We start from the raw sequence: 19,233 nt of genomic DNA on the forward strand, positions 1-19,233 counted from the left end.
GGCATGTAATTCCATGAGCTTTTCACAGGCTAAAAAAAAATCAGGATCACATGCCTGTTGGCACTGGTTTGACTACCAAATACTTCTCTTGAGATGCAACCTGCCATCACTCTGCTTTAGACTATGGACATCTCCAGCAGAATCCAGCCATCGGTGTTATAGATCTTTAAGCTAGTTGGCCCTATGTTCACCTCCCAGTTCCAAAGTCAAATGATCACTTTTGATTTTCCTTCTACTCCCAGAGAGTGATTATTATTCTGTACCTAAACTAATGCTCACCAGTTAACATGTTCTCCTTTTACTGTTATCCTCTATTTGTGAGCTGTGTCTTCAAAAATTTGAATCATCTTTTTTTTTTTTCTTGTACTAACACTTTCCAATAACCTCATTATACTTTTTGTGTTTGATGATTTCAGGATTTCCTAGAAGAATCTTCTTCCCCATGCCTTTTAGAGTTGTTTTTCGAGCATCATCTATCTGCACTTGACCCAACTCAAAGTTCCTTCATTTTTGCACTAATAGCACTCATTTTCTCAAATGCTGAACACATCTGCATTTTAAAGCAACTATGAAAGATTTCAATGACATCTTTAAAAATATGTGCTTTCATTTTTTTTCCAGAAATCTCTCCAGTCCTCACCCCTTCAGTCTAACTCCCACAACTTATAATTCTCATTTGGGATAGAGATAGCTTATTATCTGCTCTATATCAAAACGTGCTTTCTAGAAGAAATGTGATATTATTCTTTCAAAGTGTGAATTTAAGTCATAATGTTACCTTTTCTAGGGACATGGGTATTTGCACAAGAGCCTTATATAATTGCAAAGTGACACTCTTAAGAACTGTTAAAAGAAACTATTGTTCAAGGTGGATGGAATGAGAAGACCCCTACCACGTGGGACTCGAATGCCAGCTGGACAGACCCCAGACTATCAATGTAGTCACGGAGGCATAGTTAGGAGGTATTAATACACCTTACTTATGAAATGGATGGGGTATCTTAGAATGCTTTTTTTGAAACTATGGTTCCATTTATGACTTCCTTGCTTCTTCATAGTGCCAATCTAGGTCGCCAGGAGAAAGTGAGACCATTGTTCCATATCCTGCTTAAAAAGAGAACACCACTTCAAAGAGAACACCACCACCTGACAAAAATAAAAAGTAATCAGTTTTAAAACACTGTGCCTATGTGTGCTTGGTAAACTTAACTTTTTCAGGGATTCATGTTATTTTAGGGCACCTACTCTGGTTAATTATGGTCTATATCTAGCACAATAAAGCCATCTAAATAATAAGTACATAATCAGTTTCCAAAAATTTCTTCTTTGATATTAGGAAAGTACTACAATGTTACAAACTGTCCCTTCCTACCCTCTGCTAAAAACAAAACCCAAACTTAAAAACATAAAATTAATTGCTTGAATAAAAAAAAGGAACTTTTATTCAAATTCTTTTAAAGGGTACTAGGGCTTTTAAATCTAAAACAGATAAAGTATCCGAAGAAAACAAGACTAATACCTTATATCTTTCAGCTACACTGCCTTTTAAAAATGTTCTTTTGCTAATTGCACTTAGTAGTTATAGAATTAAATCTGTTGCATTCTTTGATAGTCTGGTTCATGAACTATCAGGTATTAACATGAAATAATCTGTTTATGAAACAGAGGGGTCACATAAGTGTATTTTACTCAAAATTATTTTACCCACTTTTACTATTCATACTTATAAAACTTTATATTATCTACCAAGGCATTCATGTTCTTCACGTGGATCATAAGACAGAGTTGACCTGTTAAGGTTATTTGTAACATGACTTATGAGCCAAGATTTGACCAAATTCTTTACGGAATTAGAGTGTATCTTGGATGTCCTATACTTTTTGGCCCTGGAAAATAGTTTTGACACATGGAAGCTAGGTGAGTATGGGACTTGCTCCATATTCCTCCATTCAGTAAAATGTTTACTGAGTACCAACTCCTGCCAAATACTGTGCCAGTTCTGAGAAAACAACAGTTAGCAGACATAATCTCTGTCCTTAAAAAAGATGACATTCTAGTGAGGGAGACAGATTTTCTTTTAAAAACTCAACAAATGAATAACATATTTACACACTGCATAATGAAGGAAATGTGCAAGTGCTAAGGTAGGGGTTGGTGCTGGGAAGGAACGGTTTCTGTAGGGTGGGACAGAAAGGGGGAGGAAGAACCAGTGATATGACAAATGGTGGGGGTGGGGTACGTTTTCTCCCTGCCTCCTCACCCAGCCCCCAAAGTGAAAATTTAACTCTCCAACTGCATATAGTAGCCAAAGGATATGCTACTGCACTTGCTGGGGATATATTTTTTTATGCATAGTATAACTATAAAAGTGTGGACAGTTACGGCAAAGGCTGGAAGTACAGATATGCTCTGACCACTATAAAAATACTGTTGAGAAAAACTGTTAGCAAAGTGAATTTCTACAGTTTATACAAAGGTTCCTTCCCCAAAGTGGAATTGTGAGTTTCAGAGCCAGGATTATTTGACCACAGAGGATGAAACAGAACCCCCAGTCTTTGTATGTAAACATAATCTTGACTTCTTTGGGGTAAATTGGATATACCATGATCTGCAAATTAGAAAGGAACATAGGATGTTAAGAAGAGGGAAAAGTTTCCCCAAATGGTCTAATTCTCACAAGTAGTCATGAGATCTTCGCCATTCTAAAATCTGGGCACCATTGCTCCCTGCCCAAGTCCCCCATTTTGGGGGAGACAGGGCCACCAAATGTCAAGTGTCTGAACACTTAGCCACTAGAGGGAGAGAGTGTACCTTTGGTGATTAGGGAGCCAATGAAAGTAACTCATGAAAAGGATAGGCTTTCAAGGGAGCTAAATTAAGCTCTAATCAGCTAGGGGCAAAGACTATCAGCTGTGCTAGCTTTCGGGAACTTGATGATTCCTTAAGACTTCACAATGGATCCACTTCTACTAAAGAATTAAATTGCTTAAACTATCCAGATACTTCATCTTAAATTTGCATATGTTTTAATTCATCTTTTCTAAGAGCCTCCATAACTTTGCAGATACTTAAACACTTTGGCTTACTTTTTAGGGGGGATTTGTGGCAATTTAGAGAAGTTATGTTACCCTTTGTATATTGGGAAATTATATATTATGAACATTCCAATTTTCTATAGTAATTCAAGATTAAAATCTTTGCTATCTATTGGGATGATTAGAATGATTTGTGGAGTTCTATGTTTGGTTTTTCCCAAATATGACTTTAGGAAAATTACTTTTATTTGGATAATTGACAGGTTAAAAAACAACCCCTGCTTTACTAACGTGTAACTCACAGGTGTTCTTAAAATCATCATAAAATTGTTGCTAGCCTGAGCCCAAATGATTTGCTCTCCAATGAAAGTTGGTTAATCTTGTTTGCAGCACGGCACCAACTATCATTTTCCATAATTTAAAAAACAAACCTATTGGTACAACTGTTGTTTAATAAATTCAACATAGGAAGTAAACCTTTAAAAAGTAATTCATTAAAAAATTTAAATACAGGATTACACAAGTCACATGATGTTCATGATTTAGTGTCTATTAGCGTGAATAAATTCCTTCCCAGTCCCGAAATCTAAAGACATTATCCAAAATTTCCCAGATATACAGAGTGATGCTTAAGATATAGGTGATGATTTTATTGTCAACGTATCATTTCCCTTTCCTCAGCAGAAAAAAAACCTCAGCAACTATTTCTGGGATTCTTGAAAGGAGTACAGTGACTGCTCCTACTCTTTCAGCATTGATTTTCTTCACAATCTGTGATATGGTTTCTCAGAAATGCTGTTTGGCAGTCCTGATAATTTCATGTGTTTTCAAACTTAAGCCACCCAGACTACACAGTGCAGTATTTTCAGCTCCTTTCATTTTCCTTTTCCCTTTAATTATAGAAGTCTCTATTCCCTCTTTTTGCAAATGCGGTCAAGAAAGATGCTAAATGCGACTGTTTGTAGAAGGAACGTGCATTTGTTTTTCTCATGACGATCCACGTAAGTTCTTCCCAAATACAAAAGCTGTGCTATAACTAACTGATGATATTGATGGACAACACTTTACTCCTAATAATTTTTTGGACTCTCCCCCGTTCCTTTGACTTTGGTGGATGTGCCACGTGCCCGGTGTAGATAAAACAAGTAGACACTCTAATTTTAAACTTGCACTGTAAAGCACTTTCAAAATAGTAATAGTTGAGCTTCATTTCAGACCTGACTTTCCTTCTCAATCCATTCCCCAGGACCCCTCTCTGCTTATTCGTGTCCTGGTCTATCGGGGGCCGTTTTCTGAAATCGCAAAGCACAGTTTATTGCGAAGCTGAGTGGGTGGGTCCACGCGCACACCCAGACTCCGGCCAGGACGCCGATCCCAAAGCTCCGCGTCGCGCGCCTGGATCGCGGTCCCGCTCCCTTCGTCCGGCCTCACCACAAATCCCAGTTTGAAAGAAAACTTCTCGAGGCCGAAATGAACCTCCCCTCGCCGTTGCAATTCTTCCTTCCGAGCCGACAGAAAACGTGAGATTTACTACGACACTTGGGGACTGGATGGGGGCTGCCGAAGCACTCTCGGAAGCGGGTTACCTGGTACCCCCCCCCTTTGGGGGCGGGGTCCGCCGTCTGGGGGCACCGGGTCAGGGGCGGCGCGGGTGGGCGCGAGGGAGGGCGCGCGTCGCGGAGCCGCCGGGGCAGCACTTGTCCTGTAATCGATTGCCGAGCGCGCCGAGCGGCGCAGCGCGCAGACACGCGCACACGCGCCCTCGCCAGCCCGCGCGCACACACATACACACACACGCACACACGCACAGGAGCCCAGGGCCCGCACACGCGCGCGCGCGCACGCACGTCCTCCCGCCCGCGCCCCGGGCCCCGCCGCCCGCCATCCGCCGCCGCCGCCAGCCGGCCCTCCGCCCGCGGGCGTCTGCGCGAGCCCGGCCGGCGGGGGAGATGTGCTCGGGCTCCGGCGGATCGGTTTCTCGGGGTTTGACCAGCTGTCCCGGGCTAACCCTGCTCCTCGCTGAAGATGGAGGAAGTAAAAACAGGATTACCCTTAGCTACAGATCCACTGCCTTAGTTTCCACCACCAACTGCAGTGCACAAACACACGTTAGGCACAGGAAAGAAAGAAAGAGAGAGGACACACTAACAGTAAACACAAACAAAAGGGTGATGGGATTATTTTACTGCATGCACTGCTGAGGTAAATCTCCGCTTGCCTTTTGCGTGGTGAAGAACAGCTCTTGTTTTGTCTTCTGATTCATAGGTTATATATAAATATGTGTATCTGATTTGCAAAGGGGGGGAGTGTTTTCAAAGTTAAGTGTAATTATATAGTATCTCGTTTTGCACTGTTATGTGATCAAATGACTTGTTGCTATTAACCAGTAATAATAATAATACTATAGATATTTTTCTCTGGGAGGGATGGATTGTGGTTATGATTAGGGTAATGATTTCTGTAAAGGACGCTCAGGGAATCGGGTTGAAGATGATGTCTTCTGCCTTAATTTATCGTCCCCTCCTTGTAATCTGTTTCTGGGATGTTAATCGATTAATCAGTTCTCATCTTTATAGCTGTCATGGATTTGGACTTGTTTTGCTTTGTTTTAACTTGAATTCCAAGAAAGGTTGGGTAGCCTGGAATAAATTACAGCTGTCCAGATAGAAGGTAATATCCAGATCCTGTTGGAATTAAACAACAACAACCTGGTATGACATGTAAAAAGGCAGCCGTTAAATCACTTTGACAGGTTCTGGTATGGGCAAAAGAGATGGAATTAAGATTTAATTTATTATTATTATCATTTTTTTTTTGCCAAGGGCGAAAAGCAGTCCTGTGAAGTTGGCCTAGGTTCTTTGCTGGGTTCTCCCTGACTGTCCCTCCCCTCTCAACACCCCTCCACCCCCCCCCACCCCGCCCCCCGCCTTTTCTTTCAGTTTTCTTGTCTTAGCTTTTGGTCGATTCTTAAGGAACCGGTGGATCAAGTTTTTTCTCTTCTTGTTAATCGCATTGCTGTAGCACTGACTGACCTCTCTCTCTCTCTTTTTTTTTTTTCCTCTTTCCTGAAAGTACGTGGTGCCATTCCTGAGTGACTTTTCCTACTAGACCATCCCAAAGGGACGAGGGGGAGGGGTAGAAGGAGGAGGAGAAGGGGGGTGTTCCTTCTCTCTCATTTCTTGGTTTTGTTTATCAGCCGATCTGTTTGCTGGATTTGGGCTCGGAATGACCCACCTGTAAAGTGCTTTTCCTTCCTCCTTGCCTTGAACTCTGCAGGGGGCTTGGCTTGGAAGGGGCAAGGGAGGGAAAGAGAAGGGGGAAACACAAAAAACTTCTTTCTTTCTCTCTCCGTTTATCTTCAGCCCGACATTGTCACCTCCTCTTTGAGGGGTTAGAAGAAGCTGAGATCTCCCGACAGAGCTGGAAATGGTGATGAATCTTTTTTAATCAAAGGACAATTTCTTTTGTATGTACATTTCGTTTCTCTTTCTCCTTTTCTTTCTTTCCTTCTCTGAGGGTTAATAACCATTTCATTGATGGGGCAGACTTCTTTCGCTTCTCCCTGACGTTTCTTTCTTAATATGTGTGTGTTAAATGTGTACATTTTTAAAGAGATAAACTCATTTGTAAAATATCCGAAGAAATTGCTCCCCTTTAAACTTTACGGATGCCTTTCTTTAAAGCCTTATGTAATCATAATTTGAAAGAATTTGATAACAGTACAGCAGGTTGAAATTTAAGTGTTATGTAGTGACTGAGTTGGGAATATGATCTGATTATTCCATAAAGGAAGAAAGAAAAGTTTTTTTTGGGGGGGGGGGGGAGGGAGGGGGGTGGTGAAGAAGGGGAGGGGAGGGAGAAGGGAAGTGGTTTTGGAGACAAGAAGTGAAGCTGCCTGTTTTCCAGTAAGTAATGGAGAAATTCCAGGAGCCAGGGCTAAATATACTTGGCGATCAATACAGAAATGGCTCATTGTGAATAATTTAGCTGCTGGTGCAGTGAGAGTTTTGAAACTAAAGGCAAAAAGGACTAGGGCCAAAGGAAAAAAAAATAAGTAAAAATCTTCTCAGGACATGTCAATTCTTTAAACTTTTTTCTTCAAAGTATACAGTTAGCTTATCGATCTTTTCGTTATGTGAAATCAAAGCTAGGGGGTGTCATCTCATACAATTTACTTTTGTTTCTGAGAATTAAGTTCCTGTTTTGTGTCATTGGTGCACGAAAATAATTCCCCAAACTTTGAAAAAGTGATCCCCTTACCCTCTTCAAAAAGTGTATGAAGTTTTCAAAATTGGAGTGTATTAAGTAGGCTCGGCATGGTATCCAACCATGGTCTGGCAGGAAATTAAGGTTACATTGAACAGGTGCTTACACAGAACTTGGGGTTGGCTAAAATGTCAATACAAGCCTGGCAGTTGGGTAACTGCTGCAGAAACCTTCGAGACATACTTGGGCACGAAGTTTTTTTGTTTTGTTTTGTATTTCTTCTGTTTGTTTGTCCTCCCCCCTCCCTATTAGAACATGATGAACCAACTTGCAACAATTGTGAATAGAGCTATCTGTATACTCGGGAAGTCCTCAAACTGCAGCTTGATTGTAGGAAGTAGTGAATGGTAAAATACTTCAATCCCAGTTAAAGCTGGCACTTTGGAGGTGTACCCCCTTCCTATTTTTTTCTCTAAACCGAGTAAATTCTGATTAAAAGAGTCATTCATTTCTTGCTGCAGCCCATCTCATAGCACACTTATCTTTCCTATCCTATCTCCAGCAGGAATCAGATCATTTGCAGAAAGAGTTCAGTGACTTGCAAATGAGCACATACAGTACACTGTAGTATGTTTCTTGGGCACAGGTTGCAGCAGCAGCAACATGGGCTAACTGCTTGGAGCTTCAAATAAGTTAAGCATTTAATGGCAGATACTGAAAGGAATCATTGTGTTAAGGGTATAATCTTTTGTATTGCAGCACTGCACTTTGACTATGGAAACAGAGGCTATTGATGGCTATATAACGTGTAAGTATTCATTTTCATTAATCTGTTATTGGTAATAAAATTATGTTTGCTACCTGTATCGTAATTTCTGAATTGGAAGTTTTTGTCAAGAACTGTAAACTCTTACCTCCTATCTGTTCACAATTTCACCTTGTAAATGAGTTTGAGAAAATAGCACTGAAGTGAAATAAGAAGGAACTATAGATATATACCTGCTATATTAAGAATAGTAGCTTAGCAGATCAACAATTTACTACTTTATTGTTTTTTCATTTACTTTAAGTCTAGAATAGGTCGGGTTACATATATGTCTACTAATATGGCATGTACTAAATACTTAGTACTCTGTAACCTATTTTTCAGACACATAATGTGAAAGAGAATTAGCTCACTCAAGTTGACATTTTTTTTTAGCAAACTCTCCTTTCAAACATCTAACTCTCTGATAGCCAGCATTTTGGAAATGCTCATTAAAAATACTGTGTGCTTAAGGATTAAATTAGATGTTAAAAGAAAACAGTTTTTTCAACTAGAAGATACTTTAGAAATCAACTATTCCAGTCTCCATTATTTTACAGTTTAGATGAATGTGATAATGAAATTTTGTAATTTTTTAATCGTGGGCTGGTTGTTGCTTTTCGTCATTTCGTTCATTTATTATGTATTTCTAAATAACATTTCCTTATAGTTTCTTTTTAAGGGAAAAATGTATTTCATTAAAATCATATATGCATACCCCTGCATATATGATTACAAAGTTGGTAATTAGATTTTAGATGACAATGAACAGAGACCAAAAGATTTTATTTTGTGAAAACAGGTGACAATGAGCTTTCACCTGAAAGGGAACACTCCAGTATGGCAATTGACCTCACCTCAAGCACACCCAATGGACAGCATGCCTCACCAAGTCACATGACAAGCAGTAAGTCTTCATTTTATGATTTTTTTTTTTCCTATTTCTCTAGCGATAGACTTGAATTTGTTAGGTCTGTAGGGTCCTCTCACATTGTGGTGTAGCTGCTGCTATAGATTTTGTTAAAGAAAGAACAACACAGATTTATCCCTGTTCATTTTGGTATCGTAAAACATGAGCCTGCTTACTAGTCTGAACTATCCCAAGGTGGCATTTGGGAGCTGGTGCTTACCTGTATCAGGTAAGAAATGTTAGGCTTTTCTGGTTATTCTTTTGTCTTGCCAGGTTTTAGTTTTGTTTTTGTTGCTGGGTAAAAAAGTATGGAAACACGTTATTTCCAAAGGACTCTTCGAAGTAAAAAAAAGGAAAAGAAATTATTTTCTATTACCTTGGCACAAAGCTAATCCATCAGTGGTAGAATTGCAGTGTTAGTTGCTTTTTTTTTTTTTTAAACGTGTGAAAGTTTCGTGTCCAAAGCATTGGAAGTGAAATGTAATTGAAAATTTGTGGAACTCATTTACATCCATTTCTCTGACAAAGTGAAAGCATTTTGTTTTAGACTGTCCAGAGAAGAATTGAGAAAATTTGGAAGGATGTTTTGAACTTGCAGGAATAGACAGTTTTGGCTACTGTTTTTGATAAAGGGTCATTCATTGATATACGAAACATTGTTTTTGTGTAATAGAAAAGCAACTTACATGCTGTCAGTGACAGAAGACAAAATACTTTATTAGGAATTTGGTTTATTTTCTCTTAATTATAATGTTTCATAAGTTATCAAGTGCAAATGCTCTGTTACTCCTACTTAAACTTAATTTGAAATCGTGTGTTTATACTTTTGATATGTGTTATATTCTTATACAGAAAGGCCATCTGATTTACATGTAAATATAATTTAATTTAAAAGCTTTCTATTTGGGTGACATGTGAAGGAAAAGCATTTTCTTTCCTTTTTAAATGAAGATTTAATAACTAAAGAAAACTGAATCATCGAGTGAATTATGAGCATATTCTTAATATATTAATTCTGATTATCCTGAGAGAACAAATTTTCTTTCCACTTCCCTCTTACAGTTTCAAAACTTGATGTTATTGTGAAACTACTAGCTTCATAAGTAGTTAAGACTTCTGAATTATAAGCAAGAGTATATAGAATACTATTGAATACATTTTGCAATTTGTTAACTTTAAGTGGTTCTAGTTATTGACTTGAAATTTCGACTGAACTATGTGAACTTACTTTACTTATTTAAAAAGTTTTCTTTATTTTTATTAATGGGAAGCACTTCCTAGGAAGACTTCATTCTAGAAGCAGTCATTGAAATTCCTTTATCATGTAGGAAGAAAATTAATAGTGATGGAATGTATATTAAATTATAGTGCTAATCTCTTGTAATGGATCTTGTAGGATTAATTTAATTTTTCTGCTAGTTGGCTATTGATTTGATAAAAGTTATACTACTATTGCAATGTAGGGAGTACAATTTTTACATTTTAACATTTAACATTACTAGGTCCTTGGCAGGATAGATATTTTATTTTTCAGATAATTTTCATTTAATGTCCTAAAGAGTAAAGATAGATTGATATGCAATTTCTGTTAGCTTAATATTTAGCTATTGTCTTTAGAAACATTGAATATAAGGGGTACGTAATATTGGGTAATCAGACTTTGACTGTCATCCCCCAGCCACTGCTAGAATATCAGCTGGAAAATACTTGGTAATTGGTTAATTAGCTCCTCTATTTGTGAATTTGATTTTGGTTTTGCAAGTAGTCCTTTCTAAAAGGCAGTTCACTCATTTATTTTAAATAAACATTGCAGAGTATGGGCATGATCAGTTTGGACAAATAAGAACTGTGCTTTTGATATTTGAGTTTTTCTCACCCAACAGCAGTAAAATTATGTTTGGTAAAGAGGTTTTGTTCTTGTTTCTTTTTTTTAACTTACTAGCCTGTGGCAATTCCATGTTAGTATAGTTTTTAGCTAAGCTGCATGTGTTTTCATGTTCTTTTCCAAAGAGTTGCAGGTTAAATATTTTGGCTCTCACTTCAGAGCTGTCTGTTGCATCCTTTACGTAGCCTCTATTTACAGTATCTAGGTTACCCACTTAGGTGTTAGATGGAGAAGATACCCATTTTTCCTCTCTGTTAGATCTAGGAGAATATCAGCATTTTAGATTGCCAAAGCAAATAGTGCTAGAGAGGGACTCTTGTCTGTTAATTAGAATAAGAGACCTACAATCGGTCGCTCAGATGTTTTTCTATGACTTGGAATAATTTTTTGTGCGTGTGTGACTTGTCAAATCACTTGTGTCTGAGATTACTGGTTTTTCTAAATCCCTTTATATGCATTGCTGACTTTATTATATGAAAAGAACTTATTTATTTCCCACATTTTTTAATATCTTCAAATAATATTCCTAAAGGGCTGTGACTTCCAAAAACAGAATTGCAGTTTTGGTTGAAAGTATTAGAGCTGAAAGTAAATGTGAAAACCTTTATGATAGAATAAGATAGGTTCCATAGCAACAAGGAGGGCAAGAGTATATGTATAAGAGGTAAAAAAGTTATTTTAAAACAGAAAAAAAAATAAAAGGAATAAAGCCTTTGATTTTATGAAATAACTGACGTTCTAGCAGTAAAGTAACACTACCATGTGATAGCCCACTTATTTTGGCTTTAGGAAAGTGGTCAGTTTTATTCTAAGTTCATAGTCATTTGTTTAGGTTATTCGATGACTATTCTAAGATGAAGGGTGTCTGTATAACTTGCTGCCAGCTATTGTATAAAAAATAATGACAGCAGCTATCATTATTTGACAGTGCTAGAAGAGAGCATCGGTGACTTGGGAGAGAACTAAAAATGTTACAGTGCCTGGCAGTCTTTGGTTTTAAAATTCAGCATGTAAGATAAAAAGAAGTAAGAGGTATTAGTGAACTTAACATTTTGTAATGACTACATCCTATATTTTTGAGTGGATTTCCTTAGAGAAATTTAGACTTTTTCTTCTAGAATAAGGATCTCTTTGATAAGAAGATGGGCATTGTTGCCCAAGATCATTAGTGTACATATTGAGTCTGCTGACAATCTTCGGTGTCAGGGATGACAGTATATGCCTTGATGGCTACTGGAAATACACAGTGTTAAGTGATTTTAAAAATAGAATCTGGAAGTTAAGGATCTGAGACAGACAACTCAGACAGAACAATACAAAAATAATCCATATTGTATTTCGGTCCATCAGATGAGACTTACTTTGTGATTCCTTATGTTTCTGGGTTAGCTCATTCCCAATTCTTATATAGTTGCTTCAGTATCGGTTTCAAACTGTGCTATACCTGCTGCTGAGTATTTTGAAAGACTTTTAAGGTTCAAAAAATTGTCATTAATCTTATTTTTCTCATTATCATTTACTTTTATAATGCTAACAAGTAAATTTTCTTTGGAGAGAGCTAATGGTGTGAAAATACATTGTGACATAAATTTTGTTTCTATTACTTTAAAACCTTTACATGGATCAACTTTGCAGTCAATACCATTCATCAGTCAGTTTGATGGCCAGGTGGCATGTATGGAATTGGAAGAAGTAGTAATTCTAGTTTTACAAGACTCTGACCAATAATCAGGTCAGGGAATCTAGTTTATTCTTTTTAGAGTGCTTCACATTCATTTTTTTTCTTAGCTAGTTTCCATTTTTAGAACCTAGTGAAGCATAAGTATAGTATGATTTCTATTTTTCTTGTGAGGAAATGGAGGTTTGAAGAAACCAGTTGGCCTCTTAGGTCCCTTAGCAGAAGGATAAAGTTGTCAGGATTGGGATGTAAAACTGATATTACCTTGTGGGTTAGTTAGATCACTTTATTGATAACTCTTGAAAATGTCATTATCTCAGGGTGCCCACCATGTCCAGTACTGACCCATGTTTTAGTGACAAAAACAGTATTACAGAAGTAGAATAGGGTTATTATGAGGGTGGAATGATAACAGATAATCTTGTTAAGCAGATGCTCTACTGCACTTTTAAAAATATAGCTTATGTTTTGGGACTCACCAGCTTTCTGAGTTGTCTTCTGTATCTTAGTTTGGCAGTCACCCTTGGCTGGATTTCCATAGGACACACCCTAATATAACACCAGATGGACTTGATGTAAAAGCTTGCTCTGTTTTCAGTTGTAGTACTTAGTTTTGTATATATACCCAACATACCTTACATTTAGTTTTTACTTGTCGGGAAATTAAAAAATATAAGTTTGACTTGATTTCTTTACACCCATCAGAGGTAAGCGTCATGGACATGTACCAAAAGGAAAAAAAAAAAAAAAAGGAACTAAAGGAAGTACGTATGAGCAGGGAATTAACAGCAAAATTTCTGTATTTTTTACTTTGCAGCTCATTCCGCCCCCACCCCCCACCCCCCATCTTTTAAGTCTGCTTTGAAGTAAGAATAAATGTCTGTCTTGGAGAAACAAAACAGCTTACTGTAGAAGTGTTGTTTATATTGCCTCTATCTTTGTCCAAATTTGTCTTCCCCACTGGAAATACATTAAAAATGATGTAATGTGATTGGTTAGGTTCTTTTGGGAGTCTTCCTCTGAGCCGTAAGGAATTGAGATCCCTGGGTCCCATCCTCTTCTCTCCTGACTTTGAATATCGATACATTTTGATTTTATGATGTTCTGAAAGATCAATAGCAGGGTCACAGTCCTAAGATGAGGTAGACTATGTTGTTTTTCTTTGCTTTTTTCCTTTATATCTGTTTATATAATATATATTTATTGACCTGTTAGTATTTTCCTTTTGTGAATTAATCAAGACTCAGGATATCTCTGCTGAAATAGGTAAAGAGTATTTAGGAACTATTTTCCCTTATTATAAATGTGTAATCACAACTGGAGTGAGAGAAAGAAGGGGGGCATAATTTATTGAATATATATAGGATGTCCAACACTATACTAAGTGATCCATATTATTTCACTTAGTCTCCACAACAGCTCTGTGAAGTTACTCTGTTTATACTACAGAAAACTGAGGCTCAGAAGCAGTAGATTGCAGGTGGTTAAAAATATGGGCTTTGGAGTTATACAGGCCTGTGTTAGAATTCTTGCTTTGCCACTAGCTTGCTGTATGATCTTAGTCATGTTACTTCACATCTCTGAGCTCCAGTATTCTTATCTGTAGAATTGGGATAAGCAATACCTAAGTCAGTGGGCTGTTGTGAGGTTTATTTTTTTATCTTTATTTTTCTTCTTTTTCACTCTGCTGCGTGACACGTGGGATGTTAGTTCCTAGGCCAGGGATGGAACCCGTGCCCCCTGCAGTGGAAGTGCAGAGTCTTAACCACTGGACCACCAGGGAAGTCCATGTTGTGAGGTTTAAATGAGGCAATATTATGCAAAATACTTAGCGCAGTTCCTGACACATGCTAAGATCCAATAAATAATCACTGCTGCTATCACTCAGAGTAGGTAAGTTTCTTTTGCACCAAACCATGATTCATAAGAATGTTTTCTTTTTTTTTTTTCAAATCAATATCTGTTTGAAATTCAGATCTTTTGCTCTTTCCACTTTACTACATAGGTCCATGGAATGGAGATAGGCATTTCTAATAATTTAGGGTAAAAGTGAAAGAAAACCCCCCTCTATTATTTAAAGCATCTGTGAAGATTTTGGTTAAGAAAGAAGTAGAGTTTGTCTATGTGCCAGAGATTCTTTTTATTGGGTTTCAGTGTTCCTGAGCTAAGTTTTATATTTTTGGTTACATGTAAAGAAAATCATTGCTTATCATTGGTGCTCTAAAGCCACCAGTCTTTAAGAATGGAAAAAGTCCTCTTAGTAGAGTAACCTAGCCATATCTAGAATCAATTCTTTCTTTGAAAATCTGTATCTAAAATTTCACCGTATTTGTTGCTTCTGGTAGTACCGTCAATTCTCATTTGATGATACTTAATCAAGTTGTAGGCCTGATTGTTGCTAATTATGCATTTTGGCGGTAATAGTTTAGGTGTTTTAAATTTGAAGTAAACTTAAAATAAAATTATCACAAGCATTTGACATGTTGCTATATTGTTCTAGTTGATTAATTCAACAAATATTTGTAGGCTCTCTTTTATGTGTCAGGCACAGTAAGGTGAATCCAAAGGTGAATAGTACACTATTTTTGTCCTCTGGTAGCTCATGCTCTGGTCCTCCTGTAGCTCATGCTCTGGTTTGAAAGAGACATCTGAACAGGGCATTATACTATGATAACCTCAGTGTTCTTATTATTATGGGGAGTGAGGGGTGGTACTAGTTTGAGAAGACTTCCTGGAGGGAGATGCTGCTTAAGCTGAGACTTATTAAATGAATAGGATTTAGGAGAAGCAGAAGGCTTGTTCACCAAACAAACCCACAGTGGGAGCTGAGAAATAATATGATATGTTCTGGGAAATACAAACAGATTGGTATTTCTGGAGTGCAAAGTTGGAGTCTTAGAATTTGAAGCCAGAGATGACTCTGGAGAATTAACCAGGGCAAGATAATGGAATATCTTTTATAAGAGGAAACTTGGATTTCATTTTCAAGGGAGCACAGGATTTTAACAAATAAGATTACTTCAGTCTTTTTATTGACATGAATCATACCAGCTACAATAGGAGTAAAATGATTGTGGCTGGGGAACACTCTAGGGGCAGGGGGTTCTTTAACAGGCTGTTGCAATGACAGAGTGAAAAGTCATGAGAGCCAGTGGTAGTGAAGATAATAAGGAAGAGAAGGATTTGGGAAATAATAGCTTAAAGTGGACAGGACTTGGATCGTAGGGTTAAGTATAGGAGAAAGTTCATGATGATTATTAGATTATTGGATAGATGGCAATAGGTTCCATCAGGGAAGATAGGAAATACTGGAGCAGGTTTCCAGGAAAAGATTTAGTTTAGTTTAATTCTGTATACAGAGAGTTTGAAGCACCTGTGGAATTTGGGAGAGGATAGCAATCAGGCAGGAGGACAGTTTAGACTAAGTGTGAATTTTCCTAATTAGTGAAATCTAATATGTAGCTTGTGGTTTTGTTACTTTCCCTCCTGTATTACTTTAGCAATAGTTTAGTATTTCTTTAAAAAATTCTTCCCTAAGTAATTCTCAGCATTTGATCAGTGACCATATTTCCCCAACTGCCCCCATTGAATCAATTCTATATGGAAATGTACGATCACAGGTTTTAATGAACTCTTTTTGCTTAATGGAGTCCTTTTATGCTAGTCTCAGAAGTTGGATTAGTTGATGTGATTGACTCACTGATTTTTAAACAAAACATGCTAGCCCTCTCCTTAAAATTTTGTGGTCTATTTAATATCATAACTTTGATGGTTACATATTAAAAAAAAATCATATGCCATATACTCCAAGACCTCTACTGTAATGATTTGTCTTTATTCTGTAACCTATTTCTCATCTATAAATACATAGCTTAAAACATATGAGGAATCATTTGTTAACTAAGTACTAGCCAGTTCTGCTACATTAATAGCCAAAGAATTTAATAATTTTATGCAGAGCCTTTTTGAAAACTTTGAGATAAATATACAACATGATATATATCATTTGGAAATTATTCGGTACATAATTTTTTTTTAAGTTTATAATATTGTGCCCCTTGGGATAAAATAATGTAAGGGGAAAAGTGTGGTATAGAAAACATCTTAATCTATTTCCTTAAAACATATATTATAGAACACCATCTTAGAAATTAAGCCCTGATTACCCAAGACACCATGAAATTTCAAATGAATGTTAATGATGAAAATAACTTCATCTGAGATTTCCTGTATGTGGAGATTCAGAACTTGCTGTGGAGATATTTTTATCTTTTAATCACTGATCCAGCAAACATTTATTAAGCATTTTCTTTGTGTGATGCACTGCTGATGCTGGGGCACAAAAACTGTGTTAGGGATTTTTTTTTGGAGTGGATGTTATCTTTCAAGGTCCAAGAGAATTCATATTTTATTTGAGATATTAATAATCCCGTTGCATTTAGAAGCAAATAAGTGTGTTGTGCTCACCATAGTTTATATCCATTGTAGAGAAATGAACTGCTTCTCACCTTTTACCTCTGAGAATTCTTCAAAAGTGTATAAATTTGAAGACACACAATGAAACAGAGACAAAAATACAGCCAGCTTCTAAAATAGGTTCCCACAGGAGAACATTTCCCCAAGAAATTTTCTATAATGTAGGATTTTGTTCTCAGCCTTACAAGTTCCGAAACTTGATTGGCAGCATGCACAGAGCGGCACCGTATCTCAAGGTTGACTCGCATTAAACAAGTTTACAAAATTGATGTTTAAAGTTGGAATACCAATTTATGTCTGTACTTTCATTAAAAATAAAACAAACGAACAAAACCTGAACCAACTAACATAGGATCTGGATCACCTCAGTTGGCTTGACCAGATCTGTTTTTGTGTGTGTACTGACCTATATGGGTAAAGTAACAAAGGTCATCTGGTTAGCAAGGAATACAAACAAAGGGAGTTAGTTACATAATTCAAATGTTTAATGGCATCAGACTAAGAGACCCTAATATGTTCAGCATCACAATAGAAATAGCAGTGCCATTTGCATCAGTATGGTTGAAGTCTTTTGTCCAATTCCTTCTTCCCTGAATGGACATGGATTTAGATTCCCTAGATATAGCCTCAGCCAAAATACTTCTGAGAGTCATTTTTTTTTCCTTGGCTTCCTTGGCTAAATCCCGCAGATTCAGTTTTTAACTTATACATGTAATCAGGTTATAACCAATTCTTGTCAGCCTAGGATCCATTCATTTTCTTTAATGTAATTTTACATTTCTGCTTAGATTTGTTAAGTGTTGATTTTATAGCCTAACTCTATGAAAGCTATCTTATAATACCTATAAAGGATACCCCAACTACTATTACCATAAATTCAAACTTCCATTCGCAGAAATGTTGATGGGTGATGTGGCCAGCAGTTTAAGAGGTCTTAGTATCTATTTTAGATGAAGATGGAAAATAGCACTGCCACCTGAGAAAGGCACCTTACGTTAGCTGGGGATCTAGGAGAGCTTCTAATTAATAGGTCAGGAGGAATAAACATCACACTAGTTTCATGAAATCTCTGAAGTAGTCCGGCCACAGCAAATGAGACTTTATAGACAAGTATAGTATTTTAGGTTAGTTAATAGGGAAGGCTATCTTAATTACTGAGTGTGAATTTAAAACTATTTTTTCAAAGCACACAGCTTTATTTTGGGGCCACATGTTGATTATAAAGAAATTAGAGATTTTCCAGATGTGAATCTTTGAAGAAAATGGCTATGCCTTATCTATTGGGTTGGCCCCAAAGTTCGGGTTTTTCCTTAAGATGTTACAGAATATTTCTTCGTTCCCAGTATACAGTATCATACTGGGTCATTGTAGGAGCCCAGTAATTATTTATTGAATTAAGGAACTTGCTTATATTCACATATTGCATATGTGTATTTAAATAATGTATTTCTGATCTATTTGAGGAAATTTGGAAAGTTGATTTCTTAGATGTTGAAATAATTCTGAAATCCCATTTTACTTGTGATTTTCTTTGTTAGGGTATGTATTTATTTCAACCATGTCTCAGTCTCAAAAGGATTTTGTAATCTTCAGATCAGCCCCAAACAGATGATCTTCAAGATTCTAAACGTCTCTTTAGTTTTCTGATTCCATACTAACATAGTCAGTGGAATTCAAGTTAGTGTAAATGTTTCAGTGAATATGTTATAGTCATCATCATCGTCTTCATTACTAATATCTTTATATGACACATTTAGTGTTTACAGATTTCACACCACGTATAATTTTAAAATCAGTTTTTCTATCACTTATTTAAAACTGCATGTACAAAATGGAATGCTTCAATTAACTTTTCTTATGCTCTCCAGATATTTTGAGGAGCATATAATTAATCAGTGTAAAGTCACGTTCTAATAAATTAACATTCTGGTGTCTACACCTTTGACATTTTTGTCATTGCTCTCTTATTATCATGGAAGCTGTAGCTCTCCTTACACCTGACGGTGTCAACTTTACCTACTACTTACTAAGACATCAGTATGCAGGGCTTGGCCATATTTTGAAGTGCTGGGAAGCTGCATTGCTCTGTTTCTGTTGAATTAACTAAGAATTTCTGGCTGAGTTCTAAAGAGGAATTATTCCTTCTGCAACTATATAAAACATTTCCTGTTATGTCATTTTCATGAAGAGCCTTGTTGTTCAAAACAAACATTTTAGCAAGTAGTATTTACATATGGA

General features: G+C 36.9%; 1 protein-coding gene across 8 annotated transcripts in view; it reads left to right on the top strand.

Moving 5' to 3' along the window:
• Window positions 1-4,332: 4,332 nt before the first annotated feature.
• IKZF2 (IKAROS family zinc finger 2) overlaps window positions 4,333-19,233 on the top strand; it is a 178,456-nt gene continuing 163,555 nt past the window's right edge. For 2 of the 8 annotated variants that reach the window (XM_027122251.1, XM_027122261.1), the window contains exons 1-3: window positions 5,250-6,464; window positions 8,001-8,049; window positions 8,849-8,953. In XM_027122251.1, the coding sequence (XP_026978052.1) occupies window positions 6,462-6,464; window positions 8,001-8,049; window positions 8,849-8,953 (157 nt within the window). In that variant the 5' untranslated portion in view covers window positions 5,250-6,461. The other 6 variants (XM_027122280.1, XM_027122287.1, XM_027122225.1 and 3 more) reach the window with 5 other exon arrangements.

The sequence above is a fragment of the Aethalodelphis obliquidens genome, unplaced genomic scaffold (assembly GCF_003676395.1).
Source record: "Aethalodelphis obliquidens isolate GAN/ISIS:26980383/991018 unplaced genomic scaffold, ASM367639v1 scaffold2, whole genome shotgun sequence".
Classification (NCBI taxonomy): Eukaryota; Metazoa; Chordata; class Mammalia; order Artiodactyla; family Delphinidae; genus Aethalodelphis; species Aethalodelphis obliquidens.